Below are 26,482 nucleotides of genomic sequence, written 5' to 3'. Positions count from 1 at the left end.
CATAAATAAATATAAAATTTCTTCCTCAAATCTCCTTTATTGGTATCTCTGGCCACATTGTTACTATGTGAAGCATCTTCGGTAATATAATAGTTTTAAATGTGTGTTAACCTTTTTGGGAATATTATCTATTTTATCAATTAATTTTTTACCTTGTTTTTAAGGGGTTCTATTGAGGGACTTATATGCCAAGGTCCGATTTTTCCCATCAAATATGATTTAAACTTTTTAAAACATTTTTTGTTTAACAGTTTTATAGTCAATCTTAGGTATTTTTCTTTTCTTTCTTTTTGTTTTTGTTCTTGTTTTTGAGACAGAGCTTCTCTGTGTAGCCCTGACTGTCTGGAAGTTACTCTGTATACCAGGCTGGTCTCGAACTCAGAGATCCACCTGCCTCTGCTTCCTAAATCCTAGGATTAAAGTATGTGCCAGCACCACCTGGCTAGTTATTTTTCTTATTAGGGTTTGTTTGTTTGGTTGGTTGGTTTTTGCCACACCCCACATAGGAAAATATTAGCAGCTTGATCATTATTGTCTTGTAAATTTTCATGATTGTGTTTCTAATTCTCAGGATTAAAGACAAATCAAAATTAATTGACCTTATTTAGAAGGAATGTTATTTTCTAGGTCATGATGAAATGTCTTATTTCAAATATTTATATTAATGTATAAAGGCATAAATGACAGCCTCTTCCTTATCCTGGGATGCTGTAAATTGTTTTGTCTTTAGTCACTCTTGTTTTGATTAGAGAAATGATTTCATGACCCTTCGATGAGTTCATTTCTTTCTCTTTTCTCAATGTAGAGAATAAAGTATAGCTGTGTTTACTGATGCAGACTGCAGACATATGGTGAAGAAAACAAGCTCGTAAATAGTATCAGAATACCAAGGCTACAAAAATACTCTTCCATATTTTCATGAATCTGTAAAATTATGTGACTGGAGGTCATTTATCCCAACAATGGGGGAGAGAGCCAGAAGTCCAGATAGCGATCAAGAGAGAAAAGCTGGCAAGCACAGTTACTCTCGCTATTCATCTGACTTTGGGTCCTCACCACAGTCTTCTGGCCATTCATCACCCGTCAATCCACCTTCTTGTCCAGCTACTAAGGGGAAGAATCCCAAAAGACAGTTTTCAGACAACCCGGTATATCACCAAGGTAAGTGTCTATTGTGAACGAACCCAGGCACCAGGACCTCTGGGGCAGCGTGGCAAAACCCCATGTGAATAAAGCTTTTCTCCTGGGGTGTATGTTGCTGTGTGCAAAAGTGGGCTGATCTCCCTTTCACATGGGCTTTGTTTCCATAAATGTTGCTTACATGTATACATTGTTATATATTAGCATTTTTATGTCCGAAGTCACACAGAGGACTGTACCAGAAGACTGCTCATTTTTCCTCTTTCTTGTGATATCAGAGGCACTCACTGGAAAGGCAAAACCTGCAAAAACAATTGTGCCCTCTCTGTCGTTTTTTACAGTCACTGAAAGCAGGGATATAAGCTGTCATGAGGCATTTTCGTTGACAGCGCTGTTGACCTTAGGTGGTTAGCACAGTGCACACTGGAAACACGCAACTTAAGCTAGGGATGCCTTAGGACCCTGGATCACCGTTCAGTTTGTTTGCCTTTCACCGACTCAAAGGAGACCAGATATTATTAAACACAATTTATTATTAGTAATAGTTACTATCTGAAGCATGCAGATCGCACACTGTTATATAAATCTCTTCATTTTAATAAATCTCTGGGTCAGGAAAATCTCACTTCATGGAGCAACAGAATGCACAAAGTCTCTAGTCTATAAAACTGGCGTAGAACAATACGTTACGTCAGGCGAGGTAATCATGACACATTGATGCATGTACCAAGTTATGACAACACTGCAGATTATTGAGACTTGCTGCTGCCAGCTAGGGAGCGGGAAGTTGGGGGCTAAGAAAAAAACAGAAACCACATAATGAAATACCCACAATAATGGTAACAGACCATATTCATTATTTTTGTAGGTGACAGCTGTTGGACTGTTTAAGAAAGGGTGTAATTAAATTTGCATTAACAATTGCTTTGAAAAGTAATGTTTACACATTAAAAACTACAAAGAGGTGTCTTAGCAATGGATAAAAGGTATTTGTTCCTCATGCCTGATGGTGTGAGTTTGACTCAGGAACCATGGAGGAAGGAGAAACCCAACTCCATGAACTCCAACTCTGCCCTTTGATCTACACATGTGCATACGTACCCTACAATGATGATGATTATGATGATGATGATGATGATGATAATAATGATAATGATAATAATAATAATAATAATAATAAAGAAAATGGCAAAGAATGAGTATCCGCATGAGAGCGACTTTTTTATGCACCCAGGCCAGCATCTCAGGATGTCCATCTGTTGACCTTTGAGTGCTTCTCTTGTTTGATTGCCATTTCTTTTTGACTTCTTTTTGTTTCTTTTTTTTCTCTTTCTACGTATCATCTTGATTTTTAAGTTTCCTCTGAATCTGGTTTTTAAAATTAGTTGGGAGCATGGTCTCAAGTTTCTATATAACACACATCTCTTGTCAAATTGAACCTTAGAAAATGCCTGGTATTCCTAAGGATAATTTACATATGTAGGGTACGGTTGGCAAGAAGTATGTTAATTTTCTGTTCCTCTCCCGGAAGCTCCCCATTAAGGAGTTGGAACTAAGTGAGCCTTACCTGATTTGAGAAGATTGCTGAGAATCACATCAGTGAAAAACAGTTCCAGCAGCAGTCAGAAAATCTCCCCTCTGGCTTGCCTGGCTTTCTGCTCTATGATGCTTTGAATTGAAGTCTGAGGTCATTTGTCTGCCCTAGTCCAAGCAACAGGACCCAACTGAATTAATTTCCTGTCTTAGTTACTGTTCTATTGCTAAGGAGACACTATGACCACACAATCTTATAAAAGAAAACATATAATGGGGACTTGCTTCCAGTTTTAGAGGATTAGACAATGATTATCATGGCAGGGAGTATGGTGGCAGGCAGGCAGGGAGAGGGAAAGAACAGGAGAGTGGACCTGGTGACACACCTCCTCCAACAAAGCCACACTGGCCAATCCTTCCCAAACAGTTCTGCTAATTGGGAACCAAGCTTTCAAAGATGTGAGGCTGTGGGGACCGTTTTGGTAAGACTTCCACACTCCCACGCCAGGTACCAGCTGCTGTCATGGTTCCTGTTCTGGTCAGACCACCACACTCCTGCTCCTGGTACCAGCTATGTCATGGTTCCTGTTCCTTCACTGTGATGAGACAGCATGAGCAAAGCAACTGTCATGGGAGAAAGCGTTTGACAGGGGGCTTGCTTACAGTTTCAGAGGGTTAGCTTCTTATCATGGTTAGGACTGTGGTGGAATTTAGGCAAGCATGGTGCTGGAGAAGTTAACAGAGAGCTTTACTTTCTGATCCATGGGCAGCAGGCAGAGAATGAAATGGCTTGGTGTGGGCTTTTGACTTGGAGGTAGTTTGTTTGTTTTTGTATTTTAACCTTTTGATAAGCTTTTAGATCCCTCTTTTAAAGAGTAGGTGTGTATATATCCTGAGACTTAAACTCAATAAACTTTAATGAAAACACTTTAAAATTTTTGAGAAATGTTGTAATTTAATGTGTATACTTTAAGAATTTTATGTGCTTTAAAATGACAATTATTTTATTTATATGTCTGTATGTCTTTGTGTGTGCTTTTCTCTGTGTGTCTTGTGTGTATGTGTATGTGGAGGGTGGATGACAACCTTGGCTGTCATTTCTCTAGAGCTATCTACCATGGTTTTTGAGACATTAACTCTTCTGGATTTGTAGCTTGCCCAAGTAGGCTAGACTGGCTGGCCCATGAGCCACAGATCTTTTTGTCCTCACCCTCACAGTACTGGGATTTCAAGCTCACACCACCACACCTGACTTTATAGTGGCTAGCTTTTTTTATGTGGATTGTGGAGAGCAAACTTGGGTCCTTGTGCTTGTATGATAAACACTCTGTGAACTGAGCCATTACCCAAAAACCTCCTTAAGAGAAATGTATCAAGACCTTAAAGGTATTTAATTTTTGTATAGCCCTGGAACTTGCTGTGTATACCAGACTGGTCTTGAACTCAGAGATCCCAAATGCCTCTCAAATGCTGGTGTTAAAGGCATGTGCCACCACACCTAGCCTGTAAAATCTTTTTTTGAGACAGGGTTTCTCTGTAGCTTTGGAGGCCTGTCCTGGAACTCACTCTGTAGACCAAACTGGCCTCGAACTCAGAGAGATCCACCTGTCTCTGCCTCCCGAGTGCTGGGATTAAAAGCGTGTCCCACCACCACCTGGCTATAAAACTGTTTTTAAGAATAATAACTAAAAAGTATGTTGCTGCACTTGTTCTGGATGGATGGACAGTCACGTGGGTGTGGCCTCTACTCACATCATCACCGTTTCGTTTTTTAGCCCATAGGAAAATTAGCCCTAAGGCTGTACCCAGCAAAAAGGGAACCCGAGTGGGATTTCGGTCCCAAAGCCTCAACAGAGAGGCTCTTCGGAGAGATCCCGATATCGTGACAAAGAGGGTCCTTTCTGCGAGGCTTCTGAAAATCAATGAGCTGCAGAACGAAGTGTCTGAACTGCAGGTCAAGCTATCCCAGCTGCTCAAAGAAAACAAGGCTTTGAAAAGTCTCCAGTTTCGTCAGGAGAAAGCGTTGAATAAGTTTGAAGATGCAGAGAGTGAAATCTCTCAACTTATACAGCGTCATAACAATGAGATCACTGCGCTCAAAGAACGCTTGAGAAAATCTCAAGAGAAAGAACGGGCAACAGAGAAAAGGGTGAAAGACACAGAAGGCGAACTATTTAGGACCAAGTTTTCCTTACAGAAACTGAAAAAGATCTCCGAGGCTAGACACCTCCCAGAACGAGATGATCTGGCCAAGAAACTGGTTACGGCTGAGTTAAAATTAGATGACACCGAGAGAAAAATTAAGGTAAAATTGTCTGCCTTCATGCTGTTCTGTGGTTGGTGCTCATGGGACATTTTTGGGGCTCTGATTAAGCAGCCTGTTGCACTTTGGCCTTCTCTTAGACCTGAAAGTGAGTTTTAATATTATTTTTCTGGGCTAGAAATCAAAGACAGAGCCAGGCTGGTGGTGCAGGCTTTTAGTCCTAACATTCAAAGTGCCAGGGCATCTTGGTGAGTGTGAGACCAACCTGTCCTACTTTCTAGACCAGCCGGTGCTACATAGTGATACTCTTGTCTCAAACAACAACAAAACCACAAAAGAAATTAAGGGCAATTAAGAATGCATATATTCTGGGCTTAGTCTATAGAGGAATTGTTCCATAAACATGAGGACTCAAGTTCCACCCCCAGACTTATATAAAAATGGCTGGGTGTGGGAGGTGGCCTGCACACTTGTAATTTCAGTGCAGGGAGGGGAGGTGCAGAAAGTCAAATCCATGGTGCTCACTGAGCAGTTAGCCTGGTCTACTTGGTGAGCTCCAGGTACCAGTGAAAGATCAAGGTGAACAGTTGCTAGGAACAAAACCCAAGGTTGCTCTCTGGCCTCCAAACATGCTCACACGTGTATGCATACCTTCATTTACACAAAAGATGACATATTGAAGAGCTAGATGGCAAAGCTTGTATACATTATTAGTAAGCCATATGCTGATGGATGAATTTGAATCTTAATAATTTCTGGAAACATTGTGTCTGGCTGTTTGTCTTTGATGTGTAGTTACCTACCCTATACAAAACACCCCTTCCCACGAAGCTAGAAATTCATGAGAAAGGAGAAAGATCATAAAGAGAAGGTCATGGGATATCATGATAAAGAAGCAAAGCAGGAAGGGGACTGTCAGGGGCCAAAGAATCACATGGTTTAAGGGACATGGAGGGCAGTGGAGTAGGGGAGCAAATGAGAAGGAAGTAGGATGGCCCATAATATAAAATGGTTTAGGGAACCTGTTTGGGGCTCTTTGTATAAGAAACCTGCATGAACAACAGTCTGTGTGAGGGTGGGTGAGGCAGAGATAGGCTTGATGTGGTGGCATGTGCATGTAATCTGGGCATTGCAGAAGCTGAGGAATAACTGTGAGTTCAAAGCCAGCCTTGACTATATAACAAGACTCTGTCTCTGGAAAATAAGGGTTCTGGCTTCTTTCTATTTTGAGATCATTATAGATGCAGATGCATTAATAAGAAAACAACACAGAAAAACCCTATATTCTCTTTACCTGGTTTTCTCCATATTTTATAATCGTCACATAATATTAGCATCAGGGAATTGGTTCTAATACAGTGAAATGATCTAGCAAACTCCCCAGCTTTCCCAGGCTTTATCTGTGCTCATGTGTACTGTGATATATTGTTTAATTACATGCGTGGTTTTTGTGACCATGATCCTTCTCTTTCTAACCTGAGACATTCTCTGATGGGCATCTCTCTAATTCTGTAATTTCAAGGATGCTGTGTAACTGGAGTTGCTTACTGTATAGGCTTAATGCTGACATACATCACTTACACGCTAATGGCAGATGTTGAATAAATCAACAGCTTTTGATTTCTGAGTAGTACTTGACAGTGTGGTCACAGAGGATCATGGTATAGCCACTTGGAGGATATTACCCTTTAGTTTTTGTACTAGCAGGGAAAGCTGCTGAGACCATTCATGTACAGAATTTCTGTATGGACGTGATTTTTGTTTCTCTGGGATGTTTCTTTTCTATTTTGAGGAATCAGTGATAAAAATGTGTATATTTAAGGTGTCCAGCTTAATGTTTTATAAATACTTATGTTTTATATTTTATAGTTAAACCCATGTTTCATTTTGAGGTTTTTTTCCCCCCAAGTATTGGGTCTCAGTTACTCAGGTTCCATGAGAAAAGGCGACTCTTCCTCCATCACATCAAGTTGCTTGAACATCTTTTTAAAAAAGTCAGTTGGACATGTTTTTTGAAGGCTTCTTTCTAGCTGTCTAATCTGTCTTGCTGACTTACTGTTCCCACATACTCTTGATCCTTAACAAAGAGTGACAGTAGTTTCTTACAAGCTTCTGAAATTCTTTTTAATCTGCATTAGATCTTTCTGCCTGTTTTAAAAGATTTAGTTTATTTTTATGTCTGTATTATCTGATTTGGATGCTAGGAACCCTAATCAGGTTGTTTTGGAAGAGCAGCAAGCCCTTTTAACTGCTAAACCATCACTCCAGGCCCTCCGTGTGTTACTAAAAATGAGCGCGCGCGCGCGCGTGTGTGTGTGTGTGTGTGTGTGTGTGTGTGTGTGTGTGTGTATAAACACATCCTGGGGCATTGATAAGAATTGCTTTATGCACAGGTCAATTTGTAATGACTGCCACCTTACCTGTTGTTTCCTGACCAAGTGCAAGGTCTCCAGCCATTTGACTGACTCATCTTTGACTTCTCTGTGGTCTCAGTTCTTCTCAGATCACTTCTAAAGTTATTTTCTTGAATTTCGAAGCTTCTTGCTGTTGTAAAAAAAATAGCGCTTCAATTAAAGGTTTTATGCACAAAGGAGCTATGCGGTTTTAGAAATGACCCAGGTTCTGGATAGTTGAGGTACAAGCTCCATGTCTCCAAGTCTGAGACCTGAACCAAGCTGCTTCTGTGTAATTAAAGTTGTGTTGGGGTCAGTGTATGATATGCAGTCAGGGACCTTCTAGTGCTACCTTGGAAGCAGATGTGACATTTAAATTATTTAATATATCTTATATGTATCTTTTAAGTAAATATAACACAATGTGTTTCCCTATGGCTTTTTTTCAGTCATCCTTGGTGTCCTTTATCCCTCTGCCAACCTATTCCTCAATATGACCCTCCTTCCCTGTCCCCAGATAAAGTCACCTCTTACCATTCTTTCCGTTTCCCCCCTCTATAGTACCCATGTCTTATTACCCCCTGTCTAGAGTTCCTCCTGCCTCTGACCCTTAGTCCCTTGCTCCCTTCCTGGTTTCTGCATAGACTCCAGGTTGTCAACTCACATCTAAAGATTCAGAGCCAAGACCCACAAATAAGCAAGAACATGTGCCATTTGTCTTTTGCATCCGGGTTACCTGCTCAGTGTAATACCTTCTATTTTCATCCATATACCTGCAAATTTCATGATTTCATTTTTTTACAGCTGAATAATTTTCCATAGTGTATATATACCACATTTTTATTATCCATTTGTCACTTCTGGACATTTAGGTTGTTTCCATTTCCTAGCTATTAAGAATAGAGCAGCAGTGAATGGCTGAGCAAATAGCTGCGAAGTAGGATGTCGGGCCCTTTGGGCATATGCTGAGCGGTGGTATAGCTGGGTCACATGGTGGATTTAGTTTTAGTTTTTTGAGGGATTTCAACACTGATTTCAATAATGTTTGGACCAGTTTGAAAAATCAACAGCAAGGAATGAGGGTTGTCTTTCCCCACAGTCTCTCCAGCATTGACTGTCATTTTGTTGTTGTTGATCTTAGACATTCTGACTGGGGTAAGTTGGAATCTCAAAAATCTTTAAAAATGTTTTAATTTGCATTTCTATAATTTCTAGGGATAATTATGTTAGTTTTATTTCTTCTTTTGAGAAATCTCTGTTCAGATTCCTTAGACCATTTTTAAATTGGGTCTTTTGTTTTCTTGACTCTGTTTTTGGTTTCTTTAGATATTCTAAATATTAATGTTTTGTCAGATATATAGATGATAAAGATTTTCTCCCACTCTACGAACTTCCTTTTCAGTAGATTGATTGTTTCCTCTCCTACACATAAGCTTTTTAATTTTATAGGTCCCACTTGTCAATAGTTGGGCTTATTCCTAAGCAAACGGAGTCCTGTACAGAAAGTTTTCCTTAGATCTATATGTTGTAAGGTGCAGCCTGTGTTTTCTTCCAGCAGTTCACCATTTCAGGTTTCACATTGAGGTCCCTGATCCATCTGGAGTTAATTTTTATGCAGGGTGATAAGGGTCTGGTTTCTTCTACATAAGGATATCGGTTTCCTCAGCACCATTTGTTGAAGATGGTATCTTTTCTCCAGTGTGTGTTTTGGCATCAAGTACGAGGTGGTGTAGCTACATGTACTCATCTTTGGATCTCCTGCTTTGCTCCTTTGATCTCCATGTCTGTTTTGGGGCCAGTGCTATGCCATTTTTGTCACTATAGCTCTGTAACATAGTTTGAACCTCCAGCATCATTTCTTTTCTCAGGATTGCTTTGGTTTTCTGGGTCTTTTGTGGTTTTGTGTGAACTTAAGGGTATTATTTTCATTTGTGTGGGATTTTAGTTTTATTTCAATGTAGATTGTAGACTGGAACTTGGGAAAGGCAGCTTTATAGTCATAAGGATGTCAGGCACAGCTTTTCCTCCTCTCATCACTTATTGAGGAGTGGAGGAGACGTTCTTACAGCAGTCAGTTTAACTAGTCGAATGTCAATGGCTTTCCCCCGTGTTTATCAGCCTATAATTGGGATGCTGGCTTGTTTTGTTATTTGATGTGAGTGACAAGGTGCATGGGAGCTCAGTAGTTTTGGAGTGCAATCAAGAGTTTTGAAATGGGCATGTGCTTAAAGAGATAAATAGTGAAAGATTTCAGTGGCGTCAACTACCCAGATAGTTGTCCTCACCCTTTAGGAATCAGCTCACCTATAGCAGTGCTCTTGGCCTAGGGCATACCAGGGTGGACTGCTTGCTGGAGTTAGTCTAGCTAACACTGCACAGTTCCAGTGCCTAAATCAGACCACATGTTTAACCCTTACTTAAAATTACTGTACACCTTTATTTTGGGTTCTATATATGTATATATATTGCATGGCGACTTCCAAAATTCTTTTCTACAGGAAACTTAAAATTTTTTTTCAAACATACAGCACATTGTGTCTAAAGTTACCATTCAGAGGAATAGCACCCTGTTGTCTGTGATCATTTTTCTGCGTGACAGCTCTTTGTAGACTGTAGCCATCCCTCTGTGTGACAGCTCTTTGTAGACTGTAGCCATCCCTCTGTGTGACAGCTCTTTGTAGACTGTAGCCATCCCTGTGTGATAGCTCTTTGTTGGCTGTAGCCATCCCTCTGTGTGACAGCTCTTTGTAGACTGTAGCCATCCCTCTGTGTGACAGCTCTTTGTAGATTGTAGCCATCCCTGTGTGACAGCTCTTTGTAGACTGTAGCCATCCCTCTGTGTGACAGCTCTTTGTAGACTGTAGCCATCACTGTGTGATAGCTCTTTGTTGGCTGTAGACATCCCTGTGTGACAGCTCTTTGTAGACTGTAGACATCCCTGTGTGACAGCTCTTTGTTGGATGTAGCCATCCCTCTGTGTGACAGCTCTTTGTTGGCTGTAGCCATCCCTCTGAGTGACAGCTCTTTCTTACCTTTTTTAGTCACTGTACTGTGTCACAGCACACAGTAGCAATTTATTGAGTAGTCGTCTCAAAATAGCAGTTCTATTTTAATGTATATTCTTTAATTGATTAATACAAGTTTTAGTACTGAAAACCTGACTTTAGTACTTAAAAGCTAATTATTTATTTATTTATTTATTTATTTATTTATTTATTTATTTTGGTTTTTCGAGACAGGGTTTCCCTGTAGTTTCTAGAGCCTATCCTGGAACTAGCTCTTGTAGACCAGGCTGGCCTCGAACTCAGAGATCCGCCTGCTTCTGCCTCCCGAGTGCTGGGATTAAAAGTAGAGAGAAGCTTGCTTTAGTTATAGGATGCAGAGGTTTTCAAACTTCTAAAACTTATGAACAACTCTTCCCTAACAAAGCTTTTGCTAGTGGTTTTGCCTGCTGATGTTTGCCATGTTAGAAATTAAGTGTTTAGAACATTTAAAATTATTCCTCACCTCATTTAAACAGTGATAGATAACTGGTGACATTGCATTATAAAAAATTCAGTATAAATGATCACTGAGTGGTTAAGAGCGCTGGCTGCTGTTGCAGAGAACTGACCCATGTGGCAGCTCACAATCATCTGTAACTCTTATTCTGGTCTCCATAGATACCAGGTGCATATATGAGCCACGCATGCATATATGCAGACAAGCACTTAGACACATAAAATAAAAATAAATACATCTTTTTTAAAAAAATGTCTTTTAATAGTATTTTTTCAGAAATTGAAGTAAATCAGGATGAAAGTGGTTTGTTTTATATATTTGTAAATATCTTTAATGTCAGACTCAGAAAGGACAGCTGGGTTCTATATCTGCTTCAGCACTCAACATGTTGTTGTGATTGATAAACATGCAGTCAACCTCACACAGATGTTTACAGTAATTGGAAAACAGAGGCATATTTAGATAGCATGTTAAGCCAGTAGGTATCCTTTAATATTATTCTAAAATTTACATTGTGTTCTCCAGACTTTGGGGCCTTCCTAACCAAGGCTACCGTAGCAGGCTAATCATAGCAGTGTGTCCCAAAGCAGATGTCAGGGATTGTGGCCATCATAGGAGTCCACAGTCATCAAACAGAAAATTGTCTTCCAGCCTTTATGAAAAGATCAAACTAATTACTGTACACGTACATAAGTTGTTTTCTCTTTAAAGACCTGCAGCAGGCTGTAGGTGTGCCTTTAGTGCACAAAAATCCAACTACTCGTGGTGTCATATTGGCAAAGAATAAGTTACTTTGTCAGGAAAACCTGCTGAAACTCTCGAGACTTCCTCTCTATCTCTCAGCAGTTGGTGAAAATTTAGAAAGCAGTTTGCTGTTGCGGAGCTCAGGGTATATCGCTGTAGAAGAAAGCCTGGGTGGGTGCTTCTCTTGGTAGATTTTCCTCTAAGAGTCCAGGACTGCCCTCAAGCAGGGGTGTGCTGCTTCTTGTTAAAATCATTACACATCTCAAGTAAACAGTCTTTAGAAGCAGGGGTTAATTGAGGGAAACTTTTTTTCTCCCTGCCACAGCCCTCTAGCGCGCTGGCTTTCAGAGCATTTTTGTCTTCTGAACCCCAAATCCAGAAGCTCTACCATTGCCCTGGCCCCTTCTGTGCTATTTCTAACAAGAAGCGAATTAAGACCATAATGGATGTCAGAGCAACAGGTTATTTCTGTTTGTGTCCTCGTGTTTTGTGATCTCTCTAAATCCCCCAGCTTCAGCTGACACATCTGAGGGATTAAATGCTAGGGCTCCTGAGGTGCCCTAAACTCTGAGATCTGGTGGGCCTAAGTCATACTTAAGTTTTTATTATCATATATGTCTGTCTGTCTCTCTGTTTGTCTGTCTGTTTATCTATCTATCTTATCGTCCATCTATTATGTATGTCTGTACACACGTGTGTGTGTGTGTGTGAGTGTGTGTGTACTTGCATACATATGAGTCTCTATGTCTTTATCTGTATAGTGGCTTACATGATCATGGCATGCTAGTGGGAATCAGAGGACAGGTTGTGGGTTTGAGTTCTCTCCTTCTTCCACATGGACCCCAGAAACTGGATTCCGAGTTATCTCACTGGACCCTGAAATCAACCTGTTTAAACCTTTCATGTTCCTAAAGTGTTCTTAGCTTTGGGAAACCATTTGTTTCCTCTGGCCAAAGTTAAGGTTTCTTTGTTTGTTTTGTTTTTTGATTTTTTTAAAAAGATTTTACTTTTAGTTTTGTGCATATATGTGCAAATGCAAGTGCCTGCGGAATCCAGAAGAGGGAAGGCATGGGATCCCACAGAGCTGGAGTTTCAGGCAGTGGTGAACTTTTTAAATTGAACTCTAGATTTTTGTGAGAGCAGTAGGTGCCCTTAACCGTTGAGCCATCTCTCCAGGACCCCCACTCCGAATTAAGTTCTTATATCTATTATCAATTGTTACAGAGATAAAATATTCCTAATGCTGAAAACATGAAGTGCTTGAAAAAGAAGACTGCAGTTCCTGCTAGTTTTTATTGTAAACCAATCCTAAAAGTGGCTAACCACATACATGTTAATATAATTAAATATTAGTGTATTTTAATACTTCCTGGCTTCAGTAGTTATGTTTGGAGGGTCCAAGGTAGCGTCTCATTTCATAAAACAATTATTTTAGCTTAATTTAATTTAGTGTTAATGTTTCCATAAGAATTTTGTACTGAAGAACTAACAGAAGCACTGGGTTGTGGCGGGGGGGGGCTTTAGTGCTGTGTGGAGGTTTGCAGTGAAGGATGATTTCCCCCAGTCTGTGTATTGAGGCAGCTTCTAAGAACCAGTCCTTCTTAGGAAGTAGTCTTTGCCTTGCAAGTCCTGGCAGTGTGCCGGTGTCTTTCTATACCCCTTACCACAGACAGGAGTGTATGATAACTGAAACGTGTGTTTTGAGTGCTGGGGATTCAAACCCGGGTCCTCATGCTTTTGCAGCAAGCACTGTACAGATTGAGCCATTTCCCCATCCCATAACGTTTGTTGTTTCATTGAAGAGACATGAACTAATTGAAAATAAAGTTAGAAAGCTTTACTGTACCCAAGCTTGGTGCAGACAAGCTGGTGTGGCCATGGAGAAGTTTCTAGGTGGTGCTTTGGATGTCATGGTAGGCCTCGACCCTGTTAGCTTTCATCTGACTGGATTTCTAAAGGTCAGGAACCAGCCTAATTTGGTTTTGCACTCACAATACTAATGTTCTGTCTGAAATAGAATTAATGTTTCTGAAAAGAATGAGTGGATGGACGGATTGATGAGGCATTTGTGACAGGTTCACAAATGTGTTGGGCGGCTGCTCTAATGATGACAAGATCAAAATGGAATCTATCGCCTTAGGCTCAAAATTTTGCTCCAGACAAGCTCATAAAACTTGATTAACTTTTCATGTTTTCAAAATGTTGACTTTGAGCCAGATGGTGGTGGCACATGCCTTTGATTCCAGCAAAGGCAGGCAGATCTGTGAATTCGAGGCCAGACTGGTCTACGGAGTTCCAGGACAGCCAAGGCTAGACACAGAGAAACTCTGTTTTGAAAAACAAAATAAAAGCAAAAAGTTGGCTTTGTAGGTATCTACTGTGGACCTCTGGCTGAATGGTCCACGTTCTAAACAAGAACATATTTTTGGTTGATAAGGCTGAAGTACTGCTTAGAGGGCTAACACAGTGCAGGAGTTAGTCAGAGACGGCAACAACATGGGGGCTAACACAGTGCAGGAGTTAGTCAGAGACGGCAACAACATGGGGGAGAAGGGATTTTACTGCTCAGACTGCATATAATGACATGCGCGAAATATTAACAAGCTGACGTGTAGAGAGCAAATGGGATAGCTAGGAGGCAAAAACAGCAACAACAAACCTGTTGTGTCGGACACGCTGAAACAGTTGTGGTCTTCAGATGGCTGAGCAGGTAAAGCTGCTTGCAGCCCAGTCTGATGGCCTGAGTTCCAGTCCAGGGACCCACTTGGTGGAAGGAGAGCACTGACTCCCTCGAGTTATCCTCTGACTGCCACGTGTGCTCTGTGGCACAGGCGCATGTATACACACAAGCATGCATGCACACGCACACACACACACGCACACATACACACAAGTGTAATAAAGTGTTTTTAAAATAAGTAGAATAAATATGAAGGCATGGATCACACTGAGGGAAAATGTCCCTTCAGTTTTCAAAGGGCTGAGGCTTGGAAGAGGGGAAATACTATTTTTTTTGGTGTTCTTGGAGTAATATAGTCCTGATGAACATTACACAGAAACTGGTTTCTACTCATTTGTAAAGAACTTCCCAATCACTGAATTGCCTGTCATGAATTCAGTATCTTGTGATTGCTGAGCTTTCTGTTCCTGAAAGAACTTGAGTAGAGACTGAGTTCTTCTGCCAGGAACCCCCAAGTGACATGGTATCTCTTTGGTGTGCTGACTTCATTTCTTTAGGATATTCACTCAAAAGTAGCAATAGTTGGATCATACGGTAGTTCTATTTTTAGTTTCTTTAGGACCCTCCATTTCCATAGTGGCTGGACTAATTTACATTTTGTCATATCAATATTGATTTTCAACTTGACAGGATCTGCTGTCACTTATGAGATGAAACTCTGGGAATATCTACTTTCTAGATTGAGTTAACTGAGGTTAACTCTCTGGTCTGGAGGCTCAGACTGAATAGAAAGGAGAAATAAGGGCACGCCAGCATTTGTCTCTCTGTTGTGGGTGCACGTGACCAGCTGGTCGCAGTGCCTCTGCTGTGCCTTCCCCTTCAGGATGGACTAACCCTCCTCCCTTTGTTAGCTGCTCTGTCGGGTGTGCTGTCACAGGAACAAGGGAAGTCACTAGGACTTCAGTGATGGCATCAATACTGACCTTCCTTATTACTGCTCTGTCTTAGTGTTTATTCTGGATCTGTTTAAGTTGTGAATATCATCTGTATTAATTACTGTAGATCTTACAAGTATAGATATCGAACTGTTTCTTTTAGCTTCCAACCTCCAAGAACAAAAGTCTTTAAAACATCAACTAAAGATCCTTTGAATTTCATTGCTATCTGTTGTCATATCCTTTTTTGCATGTCTAATTTTATTAATTTGGGTTAGCATGTTCTCTCTCACTCTTCTTTTCCTCCTCCACCCGTTTCTCCTCTCTGCTCTCTCCTATGCACCTTGGCTAAGACTTCCTCTGTATTCTTGATAATGGTTATCTTTCCAGACAGCTAACTCCATCTCACTGATTTCCTCTGTATTCTTGATAATGGTTATCTTTCCAGACAGCTAACTCCATCTCACTGATTTCCTCTGTATTCTTGATAATGGTTATCTTTCCAGACAGCTAACTCCATCTCACTGATTTCTTTAGTATTGTTCATTTTTTTCTCTGGTCTTCATTATTTCTCTCCATCTGCTCATTTGAGGTTTGGATTACTTTGTTTTTCTGAGACCTTGAGGTGTATCAGTAGGCTACTTATTTATGACTTCTTAATGTAGGTACATACTGCAGTAAATGCCTCCCTTAGAACTCCCCAGGAAGTAGTGTGTTTACTTTCATTTGATTCTAAGCATTTTCCCCATTTTCTTCAATGATTCAATGATCACTCAACAGTTTATTGCTCAATCTCCAGGTGTTTTTATGTTTTCCTTTTACCATCTTTATTTGAAAATTTCATGCATGTGTGAAATACATCTTGACCATATTGACCCCCATCCCCTCCCTCCAAATTCCTTCAGCGTATATTTCAATATTTTCTTTCTTTGGTTTTCTATTGAGTTTTAGTTTTAGTCCATTATGATGGAGGATATAAGAAAATATTTCAGTTTTAAAATATTTGATAAGATTTCTTTTATGGCTTCAATGATCTGTTTTGAAGGACAGTGTCTTCACAGCTGTCATGTGCATTCTACAGCCATCTGTTAAGTCTGTTCTGTGTGGTCCAGCTTGACTTTGAAGCTTTTCTGTCTTGATAGCATGTTCATTGGTGAGAACTGATGTGTTGGGTTCACCGTTGTTTTATCTGGACTCGTAGCACTTGTTTTATGAAATTGAGTGTTTAACAATGTGCAGTATATAGTTTCACCCATTGAATCCTCCTAATGGATTGGTTTTTTTTGTTAATGGATGATGCTCTTCTTCGTCCCCTCTAATTCTATCTTGATGTCTTTTACCCATCAGTCCACCTGTTCCTGCTTGTTTGCAGCTTCTGCATGCTGGGTAAATCCCTTTCCAGTCTTTCCATCTCAGTGTGTGCATCTCTGACAGTGAGATTGGATTTTGTTCTCTCATACGCTAGGCTGCAGTTTTTAGTTGGAGAGCTAACAACCACTTACTTAGGTTCTGGGCCAATATTGAGAGTTACTTGTTACTGCAATTTTATTGGATTTTTTTTCTTGGTTTATTTGTATAGCGTTTGTTCTTTTCTGTCTTCTTTATTTATTTTAGGAATTTGCCAAATGCTGAGTTAAACATGCTTGTTTAATTCCTTATTCTTATATTCCTGTTGTAAAATACCTTCTGTGATTTTTCTTGGTTTATCTATCTGTACACCATTTGTTCTTTTCTGTCTTCTTTATTTATTTTAGGAATTTGCCAAATGCTGGTATAAATATGCTTGTTTCATTCCCTATTCTTCCATTTCTGTTGTAAGATACCTTCTGTGGTGCTAGTTTGGTAGTCATGAGTTGCTTTCGTTTGTGCTTATCTTGGAGAGCATCTCCGTTATATTAAAGGATATCTCTAGTCTGAATGGTGATCTTATCATGTGGTTGTTTGCTTTTCTCCATGTTTCCCTGGCATTAGGCCTTCTGCAGAAAGGTCTGATGTGACATGGATGAGTCTGTCTCCCAAGTTACTTATTTTTTGTGGCTTTCTGAGTCTTCTTTATTGACATTTTATCTGTAATGTGCCCTGGAGACATGCTTTTCTGATCACATCTGTTTAGAGTTCTAAATGCCTCTTGACCTTAGATGTCTGTTATTCTCCCTTGATTTAGAGACCTTTTTTTTCACTGTAATTTCAGTGATTATGTTTTCTGTGTCTGCAGTTTGTGTTTCAGCCCCTTCGACCTGTGGATTCTTACTATTAACTCCTTAATTGACATATTGAGGAAAGTCACCAAGCTAAGCCCTAAAATTTGCCCCAAAAAACTGTGGTTTTTATCTTCCCACTCAGAGTGTATGAATATTGATAGCTGTTCATCCCCATGAACAGTGGATAGATTTCCTAGTTTTAGACATTCAAATAATAGGTGATATTACTTCATTGTGGCTTGTTTGCATTTTCTTCACAGCTAATGATACAAGAGCCTCATGCTTGGTGCTTATTTGTTTTTGTCTTCTTTGGTAAATCACCTGTTTAAATATTCCCTCTACTTTTTATTGAGCTGTTTAGTGTCTTTGAATTTTGTGAGTATGTATATATATATATATATACACACACATATATATGTATATAATATGTGACTACATATGTCTGTATATATATATGTTGTATATACACACATATATGTCTATACACACACTGTTTGTTATATGATATAATGGCTTCTTATTTACTTTGTTACTTTCAAAGACAGGAGTTCTTAATTTCAGTAAAATCCAAGAAACTTCATTTCTTAACATATCCCTGGGGATAATCAATTTATGTTTGAAGTTATTTATTCTAGGATATCCACTAGGGAAAAACTGAAAGCACAGAAAAACTGGGACAGCAGAATCTACCTAAATAAATTATGCTGATCTAGAAATGGAATGGCCCCATCTTAAAGGATAGTGGGACTAAAGTCAGTTGCTTTAGGTTTTTATGCTAGTGAGGAGGAGCACATTGGAGTTCCAGGTTGTGCACTGAGATGTTGACAATGGTGATTACTGAATAGTGAGATGATAACGACCTTGTATTTTTCTTTTTTCTATGTTGTTTTATGTTCTGTTTAGAAAACTTCTGTCTAGAGGTAGGCAAATAACTAATTATTTGGAAAAGAAAGTATTTTAATACTTTTAAGTTCTTCATAACTTCGGTGTTGCATGTTCAGAGACCATTGGAACAGCCCTCAGTTTCCTGAGGTGTTGGGTGCACACACTGCACCTGTGCTGTTTGCCTTTAGCTACCTTGGTATTTGCTCCCCAGCACTGACTTCTGGAAGCTCCTCTGTTATCACTTCTGTCTTTTGGTTCTGCAATTGACTTGTGCTGTAGGCAAATGTGTAAGGATGAATTACCCATCTCAGGAAAAGCAAGGAGGGACTGCCAAGTGAGGCATCGTACTAATGGGTAGGGAGCCTGTTTCCTGGCTTGTGATATGCTTGTGAACAACCAACTTAGCCTGGTTTTTAAATCTCATCAGTGCTACCGAGATGTCACCTGGTACTCCTGAGTCCTGGGTTTGACTATTGGTTGTGTTTTTGTTACACAAAGGAACTATCAAAAAACCTCGAACTAAGCACCAACAGTTTCCAGCGGCAGTTGCTTGCGGAAAGGAAAAGGGCATTTGAGGCTTATGATGAAAATAAACTTCTTCAAAAGGAGCTGCAGCGGCTCTATCACAAGCTGAAGGTAGGCATGTCTTTTTAGACCCCATTATTTCTCCTGTCATATAAATTACATGAAAACCTAATATTTTTTTTTGAAAAGTGGTCACTATTCATATTTGTTACTATGTAATTTACAAAATTCTAGTATTATATCTGTCACTTAGAAAGAAAAGCATTGCTAATATAATTGCTATAACAAAGTAAAGTACTGTATATGCCAGTAGCAACAATGTAAATGAAATAAATTTTACAAAATTCTGGAAGAGAACCATGGGAATGAGCATGTATGTCACATTCTTAAAAGACCCAGTATTCTTCACATGACCCCAGACTACTTGCTTTTCAAGTTGATACCGCCTTCATTTCGTTTAGAGGAAACCAATTCACATTAGTTAATGGTATTAAGCATATTTTCATTTTTTGGAGGTCATTGATGGGTTGAAAGTTTGTTCAAAATTCTACAAAATTATGCCTAACCTTATAGAGTTTTCTCTTTGATACGCAACTTCACAGAAAAAAAGGCATTACTCCCATATTGTTTTAATTTTTAAGTCAGTAATAACCCAAAACACATTGTTAAGAAAGATTCCACTTTTGTCTCTGTGGCTAAGCCTGGATCACAGATGGGCCTTACTCTCTCTATGGGGGGAGGAAGTGGAGCTTGCTTTCCTCCCCCTTCTCCCCTTCCCTTCCCCTTCTCCCTCTTCCTTTTCCCCTTCCTCTTCTTCTCTCTTTCCCCCTTCCTTCCCCCCCTCCTCTTCCCCTGCTCGGAGATACTTCTTTCTCTAGTGTGATGGTCACAATGGAGAGCTGACCTCAAGATGCTCCAGTTTTATAAAGAAGGTGCTCGAGCCGGGCGGTGGTGGCGCACGCCTTTAATCCCAGCACTCGGGAGGCAGAGGCAGGCGGATCTCTGTGAGTTCGAGACCAGCCTGGTCTACAAGAGCTAGTTCCAGGACAGGCTCCAAAGCCACAGAGAAACCCTGTCTCGAAAAAAACCAAAAAAAAAAAAAAAAAAGAAGGTGCTCGTTATCACAGTGCAGGTGTTTGTTTAATTGCAAACTGATTATCTTCCTTCTTGTATTGGGTTTATTTTCAGGAAAAGGAGAGAGAATTGGATATAAAAAACATATACTCTAATCGTCTGCCGAAGTCCTCTCCAAAGAAAGATAAAGAAGTTGTTGCAAGAAAAAATGGTATGGTACTGCTGAAACTGGAGCCATGTGATGTGTGGGCTCTTGAGTCATGAAAGTGAAGGGGCGGAGCCTTGGGGCATATTTGATCTGATTTTTTTCAGATCAACGTTGCTAGTAATCACAGTCTTTCAACTTTTGTCTTTCTAAGGAGAATGATTTAAAACCCTGCTTTCAGGGGATGGAGATATGACTGGGGTGGGGTAAAGAGCACTTGCTGATCTTCCAGAACACCCATGTAAAGGTGGCTCACAGTGACCTGCAACTCCAGATCCAGGAGATCTGATGGCCTCTTCTGGGCTTCTTGAGCACACACACATTCATGGCACACAGACACAGAGACAGCCCATGCATACAGACACAGAGACAGCCTATGGCACACAGACACAGAGGCAGCCCATGCACATAAATTAAAAAAAAGAATTTACCAAACTTAAAAATATATGTTTTATGCAGCCTTTTAAAAAAATATGTGTTCCTGTGTTGAAGCATCCCAAAATGTTGTGTTAATGTACAGCCTTTATGTTCTCATTAAATAAACTCAATTTTAATAAAAGGTTAAAAACCTTATTGTAATTTTGATAACGTAGAATATATGATTATTTCTAAGTATTAAGCACCTAGCTTTAACAGTTGTACCCTTTGTTGCTGCTATTTCATCCATTCCTTCCACTTTCTAGTGTATTTTAAAGCAAATCCAGATACTACTTCACTTCACTTATACTTTGAATTATTGTGCAATTTTCCTTTTCCTAAACAAAAGTATAATTCTCCTTTGAATTAAAGAAATTTTAAAGTATTCACTTTGCAAAAGATGATTAGCATTTGTAGTATAATTGCCCTCAGATCACATAATTGCTAGATAACCCTTCATGAACGAAGTATGTCCTTTCACTTAGATGAATATTGCCAGTTGAATATATGTTAACATTATTCAGTGGGGTTAGAAAACTTGTTTATGGTTTTCTTGGTAGTATCGTGCCAGAGTGACTTTACCGACCTGTGCACAAAGGGAGTGCAGACCACTGATGACTCTGAGCTGGAGGAATTCCCTGTCACGCCACAGACTGTCCTGTGTTATGAGAACAAATGGGACGGACCAGAATCTCTTTCTTCGGTGAGTTTGGCACGATGACTAGAGCCCAACCCCAGGAAATCTGTTTTCACAACTGTGGCCGAAGTTCTCACAAGCTGCCCCACAACCCCCGTTCTGTATTCCCTGTGGAAGAGTGCTAGTTAGTTACCTTTCTTGCTTCTGAGACCAAACATCTCATAAGATCAATCCCAAGAAAGAATGGGCTCATTCTGACTCTTGATTTAGGGGATGCCGTCCATCATGGTGGGGAATGTGAGACAGCCGGTCACATCACACCTAGTCAGGAAGCAGAGGTGAATGTGGGTGCTCAGGTGGCTCTCTGCTTTCCTCTTCAGTCCCCAGCCATGAGGGCAGGACCACACACATTCACTGTGGGCTTTCCTCCTGAGGTTCTTTTGCTTTTAAGGTTTTTTTTTTTTTTTTTTTTTTTTTTTTTTTTTTTTTTTTTTTTTTTTTTTTATTTAATGTACATGAGTACTCTACCTGCATGTACACCTTTATGCCAGAAGAGGGCATCAGATCCCATTACAGATGGTTGTGAGCTGCTATGTGGTTGCTTGGAATTGAACTTAGGACCTTTGTAAGAGCAGCCACTGCCTTTCCACTGAGTTATCGCTCCAGGCCCGACCTCAGTTCTTAGGGTTACACTCAGATGTTTATCTCCTAGGCAACTGATTCTAAGCTGACAATGAAGGTGGGCCATCTTGGGGACCAGCAAAAAAGTTCATGACATTATTCAATTTCAATGCTACATAATTTTTAATTAGAGATTTAGACATAATGTAGATTTGCAAGATCCAGTGTGGCTGTCAATGCCTGTGTTCTGCAATTTAACACCATCTTAGTTGGCTACCTCAGCTGGTTAATGGCCACTTCTGGTTAGGTAGAGTAATCAGATTTTACTATAAAAGTATACAGACCAAAGCTACTTTTACAGCTTACCTCATCACATGGTTGTTGATTTTTTCATTATTTTGATTGGTTCTGATATATCTTATAATTTTTTTCTTTGAAAATTTAGCTCAATTAAGAATTCTTTTTGAAGCATCTTTCAAAACATGGTAACTTGACTTATTACGTGAAGATTTGATTTAATTTCTAACTTGGTAATCATGCTTAATGGATGATTTGTCATGTTTAAAGACTATTTTCCCCTTTTTTTTATATGAATTGTATTTTTGAAATGCATGATAGTACCTAGAGTACCAAGAGCGAAATGAGCGTGGAGCAGAGATCCTAAACCCGGTTTTGGCAAAAGAAGAAAGATGCAGTGAAGATCAGGAAGGATGCTCTGGCAAACAGGAGGCGGGGAAGCCTGAGAGGGGTAAGAGATTGTGTAAGGGAATAGTGAGCTTTGTGTGGTTACAGGGACGGAGAAGAGGTGGAGGCAGCAGCAGTGGTGGCACACAGGACTCAGAACAATGGGATGGAGTCACAAAAGGAAGAAAAGGAAGGCTGGAAGGGGCTTGGGAATTATGAATAAATTAACTTCAGAGAATTTAGATGAAACAATGCTTAATCAAAGAGGGGAACTATTCCTGTAACTTAATGAGGAGTTCACTGGGAGAGCCCTCTGTTGTGTTGGCCTTGATCTCTAGGTCATGGAGTAACTGCAGCACAAAAATCAGTGATCTACAAGGCCCTGAGTATTCCTATAATTTTTTTTACTTTAATTTGTAAATATTTAATAATATTTCTTATAAGTTCAGAGAAACAGTTCACGTAGTTTAGATGGTGGAAATGAAGTTCATTGTTATAAAAGTACACAGACCAAAGCTACTTTTACAGCTTACCTCATCACAATTTTATTAGGTTGTTGGTTTTATTTATTTAAATCAAGTTCATTTCCATCTGTATAGAATGTGTTAGAGGTTTGGGTACCAAGAGTCCAGACTGAGTTCCATGCCCCACTAGTTCCATGGTAGTTGTTTACAGAGAAATCTTATTTGTTTTAAACTTAAATTCATGGAACAGAAATTTGTGTTCCAATTATACTTGAAGTTGTTAGCATACATATTGGATGGGAGTGGTAGCATGCGCACTGGATGGGAATGTTAGCATGCGCACTGGATGGGAGTGTTAGCATGCGCACTGGATGGGAGTGTTAGCATGCGCACTGGATGGGAGTGTTAGCATGCGCACTGGATGGGAAATGGTAGTATCACTTCTGACCAGTGACCAAACAAGATGCTTTCATGTTTTAAGCCACAGAAAGGAAAGTTGTTACGGTCAGTTCATTTTAGGGAACAAGAAAAGGAACAAAACAACAGAAGACCGTGGCTTGGTTGCTTTGACTATTTCCTCGCCCCCTGTTCCATATGGGTGATCTGTTATCAGAATGTATGCCCTTTACTGAAATTATGATATTTTTATACTTTTAATTCTTTCACTTGAAAATGATTTCAAAATTATAGGGAACTGCCAAGAATGGCCGGAACAAAAAAAAAAAAGTTTCAAATGAATTCCGCACCTCATGTCTGTACCTTAAGAAGGTGGCACGTATGTCCTGCAGGCATAGACCTTGCCTCCAAGCTCTCTGGCGCCCTCCCCACACTTCGATTTCGTTGGTAGACACAAGATTGTTCCTTGAGGCATTTTCTTTCCTCAGAACTTGATTATAAATTGTGCTTAATTCTCACCTCTTGGGTCATGTTTACTGTGAAGTATTTTTGCTTATGTTTTTTTTAGTTTATGTTTTTTATGTTTTTTTTAATACTTTTGATAGTTACACACCTTTTTTAAAAAATAGAATGTTCTTCCTCTGAGATGTAACCGAAATGTTCTCTTGATTTGAGCTAGTGCACGTGCTGTCTGAGTCCTGGGTAAGGGCTGCTTTCTCAGGACAGCCAAGAATTTATGTTTGAGCTCCTTGTTCTTCCTGTCTCCCACACACCATGAGTTGTACAGTCCTGCATGGAGAACCTTCCTACTGCCACACTGAAGGTCAGGGTGCAATCCCTGTGAACTACTTCTGAATTCAGACTGCCAAGTGTAGAAACAAAATATTATGATGTCCATTTTCCTATCTTAGCATGCCAAATATAGATTAAAAGACATTTGCAAATGATTGTAGCCAAGTTCTCCTATTTAGAAATACTAACTGCTATAAAATTCCTGTCTTTAAATTTCATTTTATACAGAATGGGAAAGAGAAGAATTTGATAAAGTGAAAGGTAAGACATCTTTACTAGGAAAAGCAGAGAAGCCAGTGCTGGAGACTGGAAAGTTTCAAGGAGAAACGTATCAAACTCAGAATGCTGATAAACTCGAAGACGAGGCAGAAAAACTAAAGACAGAAATGCTTCTTGCCAAACTGAACGAGATCAACAGAGAACTCCAAGAACCTCAGAACCTTAACCGGCCCCCTTTGCCATTGCTACCTAACTTTGAATCAAAATTGCACTCTCCAGACAGAAGCCCCAAATCGTACACATTCTCTGAGTCTTCAGACAGATCATTTAATGGACATCACTTGTCAGACATGAGTTTTTTAACTCCCAGAGGAGAAGGCCGGAGTCCAGGACCAATTCGGAGTCCAGGACTAATTGGAAGCCCAGCCCCTCCAGATGAGTTTGCATTTGGTAGCTATGTGCCTTCATTTGCAAAAATGTCAGGAAAGTCAAATCCACTTAGCCAAAAAAGTACCCTTTTAGATTTTCAAAATAACAGTTTAGAAAGCCTAGGTAAAAACAGTGTAGATTTAATTTTGAGAAGAGAGAAAAAAGCGAACCTAATGGAGGAGCTGTTTGGCCCCAGCACCAGCAGCACCACCCTTTCTTCCAAGAGCGGTGAGACACATTTTCCGGCTACCGGCAGAGGAGACTTGGACTCTCTTAATTTCCCCTCTGGGGATAAAAGCAGCAGAGTTCAGGAGACTGATGATGAAGATGAAGACTTTTTCCTCAGTGAAGGAAGAAGTTTTAATCCCAACAGACAGCGGCTGAAGCACACAAGCAATAAGCCAACAGTCACAGCTGTTGACTCTGTTGACGAGGACATTGAAGAGGTCACACTCAGATGACTGACTGGAGCACACAGAGTATATGTGTATATATTTTTTAAATTGTAAATATTAAAATATTTTAATACAGTATTTATTATAAAAACTTAAATTTCTAATGGTAAAATAGACTTATTAGGGAGTAGTTCTTAGCAACTAAATACAGCACAATTGAACAAATAGCGCCATACCACGTGACCGTGTTGCTAAGAATGCTGTTTCTGTTTTGAAATGAACTGAAAGGAGAGTTGCTGCTTCCTTTCTTTCTGTTTTTACAACTGGTCTCACTTACTGAGCTGGCCCTGTGGGAAGCTTTACTTCACTAGAATCTTTCTCATTTCCTACTTTTACCTCTATTTATTTTTGATCAAATCTCGCTGAGCCTAAGTATTGTCTTCCCACTTATGGTTAAATGGAAATTAAGGGTTTCCAGTGAAGACCCCAGTTAGCAAAGAGCAATGGGACTTGGGAGCTGTAGCCTAGTTTGAGGTGACAAAGCCAAGCTACTCCCGAGTGGTGGTGGCAATAACCTTAGGACTTCCTCTGGAGTTTGGGGTATTTACCGAGGTATGCACTGGGGAGCCTAAAGCACTCAGTGCTGCTCAGCTGGCCACTTAGGTGGGTCACGGAAGGCATTTTTGCCCTACGCGGTGCCCTGTGTGGCTCCAGGAGGCTTAGGCACAATGCCATTCCTCTCCTTTTGTACACTCTGAACTCTGGTGGCTGCTGGAAGATTCCCTACCAAACACAGGAAGGAGAAGAAACATCAGTACAACACAGAATGATTTTCAGCTTAATTATGTTTCCAGAGTCCTGGTTTTGGAAATTGTAATAAATAATTTTAAGATTTGAACTTGTACTCAAACTCAGCAGACAGAAGTGTGATAGTCTTGGGTTTACAGGACTGATGTTGATGCCACCATGGGTAGAGGTGTTTGGCATCAGGGCACCTGCTGCGCAGAGTGGACGTGATAGTCTTCCGTAGAAAGGCGCGGTTTCCTTACACGCAGTTCAAGACAGATACAGAGGCGGATGCTGAACAGGCCTGCCCTGCTGCAGCAGTGCTAGATCAGCCAAGGAGAAACACTGTGTATAACGGAGTGACGGAGCAGTATGACCATTTGTTCATGGCGTGGGTCGTATGGTCGTCCAGGCATTCATGCTGACTAGGAGCGGGAGTTCCCATGGTATCTGGGGTTCTTCTGAATGCTGACTTGGGAATACTGCTTGATATTTGATAAGTCATTACCTGGTTAGGCCTCTCATTCACAGCTGCACTGCCTGTCACCTCCTGAACCAGCTTC

General features: G+C 40.1%; 1 protein-coding gene across 1 annotated transcript; it reads left to right on the top strand.

Annotated features, from left to right (window-relative positions):
• The first annotated feature begins 962 nt into the window (after positions 1-962).
• Lca5 (lebercilin LCA5) lies at positions 963-26,482 on the top strand. Its single transcript, XM_038323713.1, has 7 exons — positions 963-1,161; positions 4,449-4,978; positions 18,774-18,911; positions 19,989-20,085; positions 21,057-21,199; positions 22,373-22,502; positions 24,319-26,482. Exons 1-7 carry the CDS (start codon positions 963-965, stop codon positions 25,197-25,199), a joined length of 2,118 nt encoding a protein of 705 aa, XP_038179641.1. The 3' UTR covers positions 25,200-26,482.

The sequence above is a fragment of the Arvicola amphibius genome, chromosome 3 (genome assembly GCF_903992535.2).
Source record: "Arvicola amphibius chromosome 3, mArvAmp1.2, whole genome shotgun sequence".
Classification (NCBI taxonomy): Eukaryota; Metazoa; Chordata; class Mammalia; order Rodentia; family Cricetidae; genus Arvicola; species Arvicola amphibius.
The sequence above is the reverse complement of the archived record's forward strand: the minus strand, read 5'-3'. Positions and strand labels throughout refer to the sequence as shown.